This window comes from Puma concolor, chromosome B4 (assembly GCF_028749965.1).
Source record: "Puma concolor isolate L17-30 chromosome B4, mPumCon1.1.hap2, whole genome shotgun sequence".
Taxonomy (NCBI): domain Eukaryota; kingdom Metazoa; phylum Chordata; class Mammalia; order Carnivora; family Felidae; genus Puma; species Puma concolor.
Window position 1 is genome coordinate 66947740 of NC_141673.1, and position 14112 is coordinate 66961851.

The 14112-nt window shown below is 49.1% G+C and overlaps 1 protein-coding gene across 2 annotated transcripts; it reads left to right on the forward strand.

Annotated features, from left to right (window-relative positions):
• The first annotated feature begins 252 nt into the window (after positions 1–252).
• On the forward strand, positions 253–13899 carry DDX23 (DEAD-box helicase 23). Of its 2 annotated transcripts, XM_086713520.1 has the most exons (18): positions 286–373; positions 840–916; positions 4075–4283; positions 4911–5021; positions 5920–6013; positions 6127–6192; positions 7263–7401; positions 7676–7809; positions 7947–8059; positions 8286–8429; positions 8531–8756; positions 9054–9199; positions 9562–9739; positions 10480–10722; positions 11143–11294; positions 11510–11618; positions 12407–12581; positions 12972–13899. In XM_086713520.1, exons 3-18 carry the CDS (start codon positions 4075–4077, stop codon positions 13193–13195), a joined length of 2463 nt encoding a protein of 820 aa, XP_086569646.1. In that variant the 5' UTR covers positions 286–373; positions 840–916; the 3' UTR covers positions 13196–13899. The 2 variants fall into 2 exon arrangements, with proteins under 2 accessions (XP_025786278.2, XP_086569646.1); XM_025930493.2 differs by lacking the exon at positions 840–916 and having other exon boundaries at positions 253–373.
• Positions 13900–14112: the final 213 nt, after the last annotated feature.

A 14112-nucleotide genomic window follows, 5' to 3' on the forward strand; every position in this document is an offset into this window, starting at 1 on the left:
TCTAAGGAAGCCCTTAAATTCCTTCGTCGTAAGCCACGATAGTCCAGTAAAACCAACATATTCCAGGAAGACTGCGGGGCGAGAGAACCTTTTGCTGGAAGCAAACCCACGGAAAACTCTTTCTCCCACAAACTCAGATGTTTGGCGAACCACATTGCCCAGCAGACCCCGCGGCCGGCGTTGGCCTTCGCGCGGTGCGTTGTGGGATTAGTAGTTCCCAGGCTTTTAATGTCAGCCCGCGCCGCCAGGTACCAGGAACTCACCTTCCCAGCATGCCGCGCGGCCGCGGATGCATCTCGGCGACCAGGAAACGGGAAAGATGGCGACTGTTCGGCGACGTTGAGGCCGCGTTGGGCGGTTCAGACTCAGAGTGGTGAGTCCCGAACGATGGAGGCGGTTCCCAGGAGCTTGCAGAGAGGGCAAGAGTGGGGGCACGGCGATGGCCCCTGTCCCCGGGACGAGGCGGGGAAGAATGCCTCAGGGTAGGGGCATGAGCCCAGAGAGCTCTGGCGGGCTGGAGTGAAGGGGCGCGGGCCCCAGGGCGGAGTGTTGACTCCTGGAGACACAGGCCAGGTCCCTGGACGATCTTACGGGCCAGACCTTTGCCCATGAGCATAGCACCTGTGATACCCTCCATCCGACTTTATTCCTTCATGTTTTGAGTAAGCCTGGTTCCAGCCAAACTGGAACTCTGGCTTTTCTCCCAGAACCAGTCATGCTTTCCCGCCTCTGCGCCTCCTGTATTATTTCTTTTGCTAGGAATGACTTTTCCGCACCCTCAATTACACATCTTCAAATTCTACCTATACTTAAATGCTCAAGAGCCACTTCCTCTACAGATCTTTCCAAATCTTCTTTGCAAATGAAAGGAAACTTCTTTGAATTCCTATAATACTTCATCTGAGCCTTCATCTTGGTAAGTGCCACATACCCTCTATTGTTCTGTAACCTTTTTTTTTGGACAGGATCTTCCTAATTTCCTTTTGTAATTCAATACGGAGTCTAGCATGGTGCTTTGCATATAGTAGATGCTTGATAAATACTTAATTGGATGAAAAAGAAAATCTGCCCCTACCCTACAAGAACTGAGGAACTCAAAGACCTGGAGGTTTGCAAGGAAGGCTGTTGAGAAGCGATGAGTAGGGTGCGCCTGGTTATCTGGCCCTTGTGATAAGTAGAACCTGTAATAAAAGTTGTCTATATTGTTTCCTTATCCTCACTTCTCATTCTCTTCTAAACTCACTCCACTCAGGCTTCTACTTCCTCCATGCCATCAGAACAGCTCTTGTCAAGGTCACCAATCATCTCCATTTTTCCAAACACCAGGCTCACTCTATCTCCTAGCCTTTTTCCGCTGGCACAGTTAATCACTCCCTCCGTGAAACACACTTTTGGCTTCTGTGATGTCATCCTTAACTTTTTTTCCTCTTTCTTAATGCTGTTGCTTTTTTCCAGTCTTCTTCTCTGGCTCCTTTGCCTGACCTCTAAATGTTACAGTGTTCCAGAGCTCAAACCTGGTTCTCTTTTATTTCTTTCTTTAACTATAGTGCCTATTTAGGTAATACTATTTAGTGTCTCATAGCTTTAAAAGCCATGTATACAGTGATGACTCAAATTTTTGTCTCCAGGTTCTTCCGAGTTCCAGAATTGCATTTTCAAAATGAAACTTTTGATTTTCTCTTAAATCTCTTCCTTCCCCAGTCACTGCTGGTCACTAATGGCATCGTGAACCATTAGGTCAGTCACACCATAAATTTAGGAGCTATCTTTGTGTCTCCTCTTTTCCTTTCTCCCTTCATCAGTAAGTCCTGTCTGCTTTGCCTCCAAGTATATCCTGAAGCTCACTACTTTCCATCTCCATTGCCACTTTCCTAGAACAAGCGACTGTCATCTGTTACCTAGACTGCTGGTTCTGTTTCTACTCTTGCCTCCCTATTATTTTCTTTCAAGTCACCAAATTCTTTAAAAATGTAAAATTAGGGGGCGCCTGGGTGGCGCAGTCGGTTAAGCGTCCGACTTCAGCCAGGTCACGATCTCGCGGTCCGTGAGTTCGAGCCCCGCGTCAGGCTCTGGGCTGATGGCTCGGAGCCTGGAGCCTGTTTCCGATTCTGTGTCTCCCTCTCTCTCTGCCCCTCCCTCGTTCATGCTCTGTCTCTCTCTGTCGCAAAAATAAATAAACGTTGAAAAAAAAAATTAAAAAAAATATAAAATTAGATCACATCACTTCCTGTTTAACACCCGTTAAGGTTCCTGTTGTTGTTAGGTTGAAATCCAGGTTCCTTTACCCGGGCCCAAAACACATTTCCACGATCTGAATCCAGCCTGTCTCCCTGAACTCACCTTAAATCAGTCTTTCCCCTGGGTCACTGTCACTCAGCCACATAAGTCTGTTTTTAATTGGCAAATATGCTGCGCTAGTTCTTACCCCAATGCCTTAGTACTCGTTGAACTTTCTACCCCATAAGATCTTTTCCCTGATCTTTGCAGCCTCTCTCTTTCCCATCATTCAAGTCTCAGCTTACATGTTACCTAAAACACTCTTTCCTGAGCCCTCTCTCACTTGTTCCTACCTCTCCCCATCATATCCACCCTGTTTTATTCTGTCTATTACTTCTCATTACTATTTGAAATTCTCTTATTCTGCCCATTATGCGCTTCATTGGAATTTCAGTGTTATGAGATCAGAGACTTTGTTTTGTTTACTGCTATATCTCTAGCAGGTAGAACAGTTTCTGGTGCTTAGTGAATATTTGCTGAGAGAATGAGTGATGTTCAGAGAAGATACCTCCCTTCTGGGTTGTTTTCTTAGGGTTCTGAGTAGAAGAGACATAAGTATAATTGCATTATGTACTGATATAGAACATTTAGTCATTTCTCAGACAATTGTGAGGTAAGATGAAAGTGCGACTTGTTCATTTTTCTTTTCTTTACACATTCTCCTTTCTTAAAGGTATATGGCAGGAAATTACATGGAAGGGAGATTGTACGTGAAAGTCTGGGGAACTGATATTCCAACGGAACCATTTGGGGGTAAAATAAGCTCTGAGAAATGTATCGTGAGTGTTAGGAATGGATGATGATGATAGTGATGGGGTAGAGGTGGATTCAGACTTACTGTCATTTTAGCTCCTGGCTGAGGTGGATTTTGTAGTTAGAAGGACAGTTGACAGTGTGACATGGTGTTCAGTGTCCACCCCAGGCAGGAGGGGAATGGAACAAATTCCTGCTCAAACCTTTCATAGGACTGGGTAGTGGTCAAGGCTCTATGAGAATCTGAGTAGGGAATGTCAGTCAGCAGTCTGTGACCTTTATTTTTTGGTACCTACCTTTCTTTCTTTTCTGAAATAATTATAGATTCACAGTAAGTTGCAAAAAAAAAAAAATACATAGAGGTTCTGTGTACCCCTTACCAAAGTTTTTCCCATTGTATAATGAGAGGTACATTTCTTTTAATCTGAGTGAAAGTGAGTTTGTTTCTCCATTTAAGTTTAACTTCTCTCCATTTAAATTTAAGTTCTCCATTTAAATTTAAGTTCTCTTTTCTCCACTTACAATTTAAGAGTGTAATCCCAAATCTCAAAGGTAACTCTTTTTCCTCTTTTGAGTTTTCTTTATGAGGTCAAGGGAACTTACCTCCCTTAGCCATTTATGCGTTGACTGATCCCAGTGGGCTGGCAGACTGCTAAGATAAGCAATACAGGATGTTTCCAGAGGTAGCTAGTATACTATGCATTCACTAACATTTCTTTTCATACTCTTACAGTCCAATTATAAAAATAAGATAACATCTGTTATATACTTTTAGAAATGAACGTATATGTATACAAAAAGGGATCACAGAGGGATGGTATAGTATAACAAATAAGAATGGGTCTCTGGAGCCAGAGTGCCTGGCACTCTGTCACCTACCACCTGTGTGTCCTCAGGCAAGTTACTTTATATACCTGAGCTTCCATTCTCTCATCTATAAAGTAGGCATTCCAGTATATCTACCTCATAGGGTTGTTTTGTGACTATATAAACAGTTTAGAGTAGTACATAGTACATAATAAGGATTTCTCTTATCCATGACAGATGGCAGGAGAGCTGGCTGACAAAAAGGACCGTGATGCATCACCTTCCAAGGAGGAAAGAAAGCGATCTCGGACTCCTGACAGAGAACGGGATAGAGACCGGGACCGGAAGTCTTCCCCATCCAAAGACAGGAAGCGGCATCGTTCAAGGGATAGGCGTCGAGGAGGTAGCCGTTCTCGCTCCCGGTCCCGTTCCAAGTCTACAGAAAGGTAAAGTAACTTTGTATGTCTATATGGGAAGGGAGAGTACATTTCACACTTCTTCATTCTCGGTTCCTCTGATGCCTGCACTATTAGGCCACTAGTCTTTCACATATTTCTCTACACCTAGTGACCCAGCAGCTCTTAAAAGTTAAGAGGGAACTTGTAGGATGAAGGTCCAAGTGATCGAGGAAGATAGTTTCTCTGTTCACATAGACTATGGCCTATCATTCCATTAATGCTTAGCAGTACAACTCCGATCTAGACGACTTTCTTAGAATTCCCTCATAGCTTCTCCTAGAGACACATTCCCCGATTTATAAAAATGCTGCTTTGTGGAGAAAAGAGCATGAGAGGGACACCTGGGTGGCTCAGTCGGTCAAGCGTCCGACTTTGGCTCAGGTCATGATCTCATGGTTCGTGGGTTCAAGCCCTGCATTGGGCTCTGCTGACAGCTTGGAGCCTGCTTCAGATTGTGTCTTTCTCTCTGCCCCTCCTCCTCTTCTGCTTGCTCTCTCTCAAAAATAAGTAAATAAACATTTAAAAAAAAAAAAGATCACGAGAACCTTCTTATGACTGCAGTGAACCTGGATACTCTGGAAATCTCACATGATTTCTTAAATTTGCCGTCTTTAGAGAGCGAAGGCACAAAGAACGAGAACGGGATAAGGAGCGTGATCGGAATAAGAAGGACCGAGACCGGGATAAGGATGGGCACCGACGGGACAAGGACCGGAAACGATCCAGGTACCTGAGGGAATGGGAGCGGGCCTTAGGAGAAAGCCTTCCTCTGTGCCTCTGAGCTGGCGCAGGCCCATAGGGAAGTCAGTTGTTGTGGTAGTTACTGCAGAGCTGTCATTTTTAGAAAGCACGTATCCTTAGAAACTATAACCAGTTACTGAAGCTGCAACAGTTTGAGGGTCAGTTTGTTCTTAAAAGTTAGAAATTAGTTGGAGAGGGTTACCAGCCTACAAAACAGTCCCTTAGTTGCATTGGACCATTCAGGTGTCCACCCAAGATAAACAACATGTATTTGTTGGGATAGCTTAATGCCCCAGTATCTTGACCTCTTTCCTCTGGAAATTCTGTATGCAAAGTTTTTATTAGGCTCTGAGTATGCAGGTTAGGATTCAGGGCAAGGAACACAATTCCCATAGCAGATACGGGGGTGGGGGTGTTTGAGACCTCTTGTAGATTGGGCTTGTAATAGTTGTGGGGAAAGGATCTCTGCACAGGTAGGAAGGAAGCAGGGGGAGGGAACACACAGAACAGTACCTGGAAAGGGTGGATGGTGGGGGACCTTGTCAACGAAATTCATTGTGTATTATAAATGAAGCAGGATTCTTTTTTTCTGATGCGCACCTGCTATTTGGAAGAGAGATTTTTGCCCTCAGTAGTGAAGGCAATCTTGTGAGAAGAGATTAGTCTTGGAAAGGGAGATTCAGGTAGAATGGGGCCAAGACAGGCCCATCATTAGGTTTCAGAGCAGGCAGAGTGACCAGGCCTGCAATGGGAGCTTCAGGGCGTGATGGATGGCCATAAGCCAGTCTTGTTGAGTCATGGGAAAACTTCTATCCTCTCTGTGGCTCAGCCTGGATGAGGGCAAGATAGCGATATGGATCTTTCCCGTTTCTTTTCCTTAAAGTTTATCTCCTGGCCGAGGAAAAGATTTTAAATCTCGGAAAGACAGAGACTCTAAGAAGGATGAAGACGATGAACATGGTGATAAGAAACCTAAGGTAAAGGAGAGGAAGGATTTCTCTCATCTTCCTCTTCAGTTCAAGTTCTACATTATAAATCTTCAAAGGGAGAGAGCCTTTATGGACTGAAGTCCTATTTTTTTTATCTTTAGGCTCAGCCGTTATCCCTGGAGGAACTTCTGGCCAAGAAGAAGGCTGAGGAAGAAGCTGAGGCTAAGGTGAGAACTCGAGGGTCTGTGTTAGCTGGCCGGGCTGCTGTAATAGAACGTTGCAGGCTGAGCGACATAAACAACAGAAATTAATTTTGTCACAGTTCTCGAGGCTAGAAGCTGGGATCAAGGTGTCAGTAGGGTGGTTTTCTTCTGAGGCCTCTCTCCTTGGCTCGTGGGTGGATGTCTTCTGTGTCCTCACATGATCTTCCCTCTGTGCGGACATGCCCCTGGTGTCTCTCTGTGCCCAGGTTTTCTCTTACAAGAGAGGAATGGTTTAGGGTCCACTCAAAGAACTTCATTTTACCTTATCACCTCTTTTATTTATTTATTTATTTATTTATTTATTTATTTATTTATTATAAATTTTTTTTTAGTGTTTATTTATTTATTTATTATTTAAAAAAATGTTTTTTTCAACGTTTATTTATTTATTTTTTTGGGGGGGACAGAGAGAGACAGACCATGAACGGGGGAGGGGCAGAGAGAGAGGGAGACACAGAATCGGAAACAGGCTCCAGGCTCTGAGCCATCAGCCCAGAGCCTGACGCGGGGCTCGAACTCACGGACCGCGAGATCGTGACCTGGCTGAAGTTGGACGCTTAACCGACTGCGCCACCCAGGCGCCCCAAATGTTTATTTATTATTGAGAGACAGAGCATAAGCAGGGGAGGGGCAGAGAGAGAGGGAGACACAGAATCGGAAGCAGGCTCCAGGCTCTGATCTGTCAGCATAGAGCCTGACCCAGAGCTCGAACCCACAAACCGCAAGATCATGACCTGAGCCGAAGTCGGACGCTTAACTGACTGAGCCACCCAGGCGCCCCTACCTTAATCACCTCTTTAAAGGTACTATCCAAATACAGTCATATTCTGAGGTACTGGGAGTTAGGGCTTCGACATATAAATTTTGAGGGGGACACAGTTCGGGCCATAGCGGGATCCTAGACCTATCTGTATTTTCCTGAAGAGGTGTAATGCCTGAGCAAATATTGTCGGGCCCTCTGCTGTCTCCTTATCAATGATGTGATCATACCCTGCTCCTAGATCCTTTGTTTACAGTTCCAATCTATTTTGTAGCCCAAGTTCCTCTCCAAAGCGGAACGAGAGGCTGAAGCCCTAAAGCGACGACAGCAGGAGGTGGAGGAGCGACAGAGGATGCTCGAAGAAGAGCGCAAGAAAAGGAAACAGTTCCAAGACTTGGGCAGGAAAATGTTGGGTTCGTTTTCCTCCCCTGTGTAGCCCTTAGAAGGAGTAGGAGAGGATGGGTTGGAATTGTAGTGTCACTCAGGAGAGCCAGAAACCTGTTTGCTCTGGAGTTTGGAAGAGGGAGGGCTGGGGGAGTTGATGACCATATGTCTGGGTTACGTCTCCATTTCCCTTGTATTGCAAATCTCCCCCTTCTCATTTGATGTCTGTCGTCCAGATCCTGTCCGTGCCCTCTTTTGTCTTGCACTGAGTTCTTCTGCAGCTTTGCTTTCCTTGGTCTGCAGAAGACCCTCAGGAACGGGAACGTCGGGAACGCAGGGAGAGGATGGAGCGGGAGACCAATGGAAATGAGGATGAGGAAGGGCGACAGAAGATCCGGGAAGAGAAGGATAAGAGCAAGGAACTGCATGCCATTAAGGTGCAGGCCTTGGTTCTGTGCTCATTTCCCCCGCCACACACAAGAATGAGATTTAGTTATTTGGCCATTCCGATCTCTGCATGTGAGATCTGGGTGGGCCTGGAGCTTCATGGGCTTTGCATTCCGTCCCTGGGCAGGAGCGCTATCTGGGTGGTATCAAGAAGCGGCGCCGAACAAGGCATCTCAATGACCGCAAGTTTGTCTTTGAGTGGGACGCATCGGAGGACACGTCCATCGACTACAACCCCCTGTGAGTGGCTTCAGGCCTGTGTGCTAGGTCTTTTAAGGCAGTTCCTGGAAAGAACTGGTGCTACAGAAAGAGCAGTAAGATTCTGGGGTGGGGAAATCGGTAAGCGCATAGTCAGCCAGCTCTCTGGGTGAGGAAAGACCCCAGTTACGAAGGTGTACATATTGGTTCATGTCAGCAGTCCGCCCTTCCCTCCTGCTGCTATAACAAACCCCTGTCTCCACCTCAGATACAAGGAACGGCACCAGGTGCAGTTGTTGGGGCGAGGCTTCATTGCAGGCATTGACCTGAAGCAGCAGAAACGAGAGCAGTCACGTTTCTACGGAGACCTGATGGAGAAGAGGCGGACACTGGAAGAAAAGGAGCAGGAGGAGTGAGTGGCAGGGCTGGGGGTGGTTGGGCAGAGCCCAGAACCTACAGAAAGGAGCTGGAGGAAGGATACTGATCCCACTTGTTCCTCACGTCCCACTCCAGGGCCAGACTCCGCAAGCTCCGTAAGAAGGAAGCCAAGCAGCGCTGGGATGATCGGCACTGGTCCCAGAAGAAGTTAGATGAGATGACGGACCGGGACTGGCGGATCTTCCGAGAGGACTACAGCATCACCACCAAAGGTGGCAAGATCCCCAATCCCATCCGGTCCTGGAAAGACTCTTCTCTGCCCCCGCACATCTTGGAGGTCATCGATAAGTGCGGGTACAAGGTAAGGAGGGACAGCTTGGCCCAGAAGACCTGATGTGTTCCCATGTTCTAGGGGATACACACTTAATTTGGGAACAGAGAGCTTTGTTCTTTTGTTCCTCTGTTTTGTTCCTCTTCTGCCAGGGAGCACTAAGGTGATGCTCTCACTTTCTGGTGGAAGTATTGGCCTTTGGTGACTGTGTTTCCTCACTGTGAACTGCTGTCCTCCTCTTGTGCTGGCCCACGTGCCCACTCTGTCAGCAGTGGCTTGGGTAGCCGGACTCCATCTGTACCCATTATTGTCTCTGGGTCACTGCAGGAACCAACACCTATCCAGCGTCAAGCAATTCCCATTGGGCTACAGAATCGTGACATCATTGGTGTGGCTGAGACCGGCAGTGGCAAGACAGCAGCCTTCCTCATCCCATTGCTCGTCTGGATCACCACTCTCCCCAAAATTGACAGGTGGGGTCGGCAGGTCCCAGGTGGGGTGGGTTTGGCTGGGTGGGAAAGGTCACAGTGGCAACTGAGCGTTTGGTTTTCTTTTTAAGTCTACAGTCAGAAGCCCCCTTCTTTAGTCTGGGTCAGATACTAGGGAATAATTGGATCACGGTATCAAAGAGGTGTATGATTTTGTTGGCAAGGACCACTCCCTGAAGAACTTGGCTGCCCTGGAGTCTCTGATTTTTAAATGAGATCTTTGCATCCTTTTCCCACCACCCTCCCCATCTCCATAGCTGCCCTTAAGAGTGACTTTGTCTTGCTCCTGTTTGTGGTTGGATAAGAACGAAAGCTCACGGAACTGTGGGATGCCCCGTTTACCACAGGATCGAAGAGTCAGACCAAGGCCCTTATGCCATCATCCTGGCCCCCACTCGTGAGTTGGCTCAGCAGATTGAGGAAGAGACCATCAAGTTTGGGAAGCCACTGGGCATCCGCACTGTGGCTGTCATTGGCGGCATCTCCAGAGAGGACCAGGGCTTCAGGCTGCGCATGGGCTGTGAGGTTCGTTCACCTAGCGGACAGCCAGCCCACTGTTTGAGGGTTCTCACTTTGGGGGCCGTGTCTCTGGTTTCTGCCATAGACGTACAGTAAAGTGAAGAAAAGGACTGGTTTATATATATGTGCTGTTACTTGTCGAGAACTTAAGAACCAGGTATCGTACTGTGCGCATCATTAATTTTACCAACAACCAAATGAGAGAGCGAGGTGGTGGACCTCCGTTGTGCAGGTGAAGCTGAGGCTCAGGTCAGTAACTTGCCCAAAGTCACAGCTGGCAATGAGCAGAGCTGAGACTCATACCACAGCCTTTGTTGTCACTCACTCTGCCAGACCATGTCAGTGACTTCACGTATTGGCTCCTCAAGGTAGAGGAAGAGAGCTTTCGATAAGAAATTTTATGGAGGAATTGAGTCTTTTGCAACTTCCTGGCATAATCCCTTTGTATAATTCTCTCCATGGTTTCCCTTAGTCTCTCTTCCATCTAAGAAAGTTCCTGATTTTGCCTCTTCTGTTTGACTCCTGAGCCTTACTCAGAGACCCTGTTCACGCCTTAAAAAAATCCAAGGTGGCAACAAGCGATTCTGTGCCAGTTCTTAGGAACCTTTGCCGTCAGTCATAACTGCAGGTTGGGGTCCAAGTTCCTTAGCATTGGAGGTCTGTTGTCTGAGCGGGTGGATAGTTCACAGGAGGGAGAAGAAAGGGGTACGTGCTGCGGCTGCATATGTTTCCACTGTGCCCTCCAGATTGTGATAGCTACCCCAGGACGTCTGATTGATGTGCTGGAGAACCGTTACCTTGTGCTGAGCCGCTGTACCTATGTGGTTCTGGATGAGGCAGATAGGATGATTGACATGGGCTTTGAGCCAGATGTCCAGAAGATCCTGGAGCACATGCCTGTCAGCAACCAGAAGCCGGACACGGATGAAGCTGAGGACCCTGAGAAGATGTTGGCCAACTTTGAGTCAGGAAAACATAAGTACCGCCAAGTAAGGCCGCTTCCCTAAGCTGGGAAAAGGGGGCAAGTTGCCAAACCTGCTCTGAGGCCCTTCTTGCCCTGGGGGGGGGGCCCACGGTACATTTACCAGCATGTCCTCTGACAGTCCTGGCAGCGGAGCCATTATTGGCTTTGCCCTCGAAAATGGTTCCAAGGCATCATGCTACTCCCCACCATGGGTGCCAGCAAATGCTCTCAGCCCTTCGCGTCATCATAAGATGCAAAATACCTTGGTGAGCAGGTAGTGAGGAAAGAAGTGGGAAAGCAAAGGACATGATTTCCTATGGCAGTGGCTGTTAAAGCCTACTCCATGGCTCGTTTTAGGTTCGTTAGCCCAGGCTACACTTCCTGTGGTGATGGAGGATATGGCGGTGCCTGCCTGGGCCCAGGGCTGAGCTTCCTGTTTTCACAGACAGTCATGTTTACGGCCACCATGCCCCCAGCGGTGGAGCGTCTGGCCCGGAGCTATCTGCGGCGACCTGCTGTGGTGTACATTGGCTCTGCAGGCAAGCCTCATGAACGTGTGGAACAGAAGGTCTTCCTCATGTCAGAGTCGGAAAAGAGGTACGGGGGCGGCTGAGCCTGGCAAAACATGATGGAGAAGGCGCATTTTTCTGTATGCGGGATGATGGAGGGTGAATGTTCTGCCGTTCTAAAGAGCTGCGGTTTGCTTGTTCGGGACGCCATGGGATTGAAGGTCCTGGAATTGGTGTTGGTAGATCAGAGCGTGCGTCTCAAAGGTCTGCCTCTCATTTTTCTCCTCTGCCTCTTCTCCCCAGGAAAAAGCTGCTGGCAATCTTGGAACAAGGCTTTGATCCACCCATTATCATTTTTGTCAACCAGAAGAAGGGCTGCGATGTTTTGGCCAAATCTCTGGAGAAGATGGGGGTATGTCTGGCGAGAGAGAGCCAAGTCCGCTCTCTTTGGTGGGACTTTCTGAAAATAGAGGGCCCCTCTGAGGCTCCTCCTTTCAGTTCTGTCCCATTCTTTAACCTAGGGTTCAAGTCAGGGCTGGAGGGAAAAGGGTGGTGTGACAGGGATGAGGGAACTGGGTCTGTTGTGTGATCCCCTGTCTAGTCCTGCAAGGGCAGCCAGAGCTGCCTTGGGTCTTCCTCCAAGGGGGCCGGGCCAGGGACAGGTTTTGAGACACACATCCTGGCCGGACAGGAGGCTGTAGAACAGTAGATCAGAGTTCTTTGTGTTTATAGATGTATGGGAAAGTGGGTGGTGCATCACGAGGGACATGGGGGATTGGTGTCCTTTACTCCTGCTACTGGTGTTTCAAGGGTCCTTAAATGTCTTGGTCCCTGCTTGCCGCCCTCATCTCAGCCTCATTCTCTCTTTGATGACTTCCCGTCTGTCTGGCTCCGCGCCACCTGCCCCCCAGTCGCTTTACCGTTAGTACTATCACTTTATTTTTACTCTCTTTCCCCTCTCGCCCCAGGGCTTTACCTTTGTCCTCACTCTGTCTGCCCCTGCCGCACCACACCCTGTTCTCTCCCGTCCCTTTCTTCAGCTCACCTGTTCTCTGCTTGCTTCCAGTAGCACTCGTTCTCTCCCCCTCCTCCTTCCGCATCTGCCCTGCTGCTCTGCAGCCCTCCCTCACGGTCTCCACTCCCTTCTGTGTCTTTCCATGACCCCACTGCTCTCTTCTCACCTTGCCATTGTTCCAACAGTACAATGCTTGCACGCTGCATGGTGGAAAAGGCCAGGAGCAGCGAGAGTTTGCACTGTCCAACCTCAAGGCTGGGGCCAAGGATATTTTGGTGGCTACAGATGTGGCGGGTCGTGGTATCGACATCCAAGATGTGTCTATGGTTGTCAACTATGATATGGCCAAAAACATTGAAGGTAAGTGCGGGCGGAAGCAGCTTCCATCCAGGTAAAGGGGGCCTCCTTGTCTCATTCCACTTGAAGCCGGAGGCTCTTGCTGCCATTCCTCACAGCTCCAAGTCTGGGATTGCTTGTCCCGGTGGGAAGAGCTCTGCTTTTTATCTCCCATGGGTTTTGTCCCAGCACCCAGGACAGCTCTGTCTCCGGGGTGTGGGCCGCTTTCAGTCTGGGTGTGGCAGGTTGATCCCCATCGTTAGTGGTGGAGAGGGCACTGTGGGCGCCGCGGGGGTCAGGCCGCGTGGGGGGGGGGCGGCGGGGTATTGACTGCCCTCGGAGGTGTGTTGAGGTGGGGGGCGCCTTTAGAAGTGAGGCCCGGTACCCTCGGTGGCACTCCTCCCCTTCCCCCAGATTACATCCACCGCATTGGTCGCACGGGACGAGCTGGCAAGAGCGGTGTGGCCATCACCTTCCTCACCAAAGAGGACTCCGCTGTGTTCTATGAGCTGAAGCAAGCCATCCTGGAGAGCCCGGTGTCCTCCTGCCCCCCAGAACTAGCCAACCACCCAGATGCCCAGCACAAGCCAGGCACCATCCTCACCAAGAAGCGCCGGGAAGAGACCATCTTTGCCTGACACGGCACTCTTGCCGTCAGTTTAAGGGCATGTTCTGAAGCCTTTTCTTCGGGACCCTTGCGTCTCTTTCCAGGTCCTCACTCTTATGGGGCCTTAGGAAACAATCAGACTCCTCGGCCCAAACCCTCAGGTCTGAAGGTCCGAGCGTGGGGCTGCAGAAGGAGAGGAAACTGCTATAGGCGGCAGGGAGAACAAAGGACACAGATTCTGGCCTGGCTCTGCCCCTCTGGAGGGCTTTGGGATTGCACTGGGCCATCAGCTCTTGCCAGTCGTGGGGGCAGCCGGTTGGCACTGCCTCACAGACTGAACAAAAACCTGGCCGCCACGACGGTACCTCTTCGGCTCGGACTTGACTGCAGAAGCTGCAGCAGTGTCATTGCCCTAGGTGACTCCAGGGGATCTGGCACTGTGAGGATTATGGACCTTGGACTCTGTCATTTTGACAGCCGTTTGCCCTTTTGGATTATAAAACCAGTTGAGAGCCTTGTTTAGAGCTGTGCACGGCCCCTGTGCCCAGGGGTGCTGTGCACTCTGGGCATCCCTCACCCAGGGAATTTTTTTAGTAGCTGTGGGGACAGGGTGAGCTGGCTGTGTCCATCTTGAAGTCACTGAGTGAAATTTCTGTTTTTTATTCTCTGAGAAGATGAGTTTGTATGTTCTGAGAATAAACAAACACATGAAGATGAAGGCTGTGTCTGATTCCAGCTACAAGCATCTCCTGGGTTTTCCCTGCTGTCACGGGAGATAGGAGGACAGCATTGGGCGCGGTGGGCTGACTTGGGAGATGAAAGAAAATCGCATCCAGAGAAGCTCCTGGGGCCTCAGCTGAGAGCCTGAATCTACAGGCGGCCAGTTGAGGGGAGATGAAAGGGCTGCAGGGTCGGAGTGCATCTTGCCTGCCTGATGTAGCCTCCCTT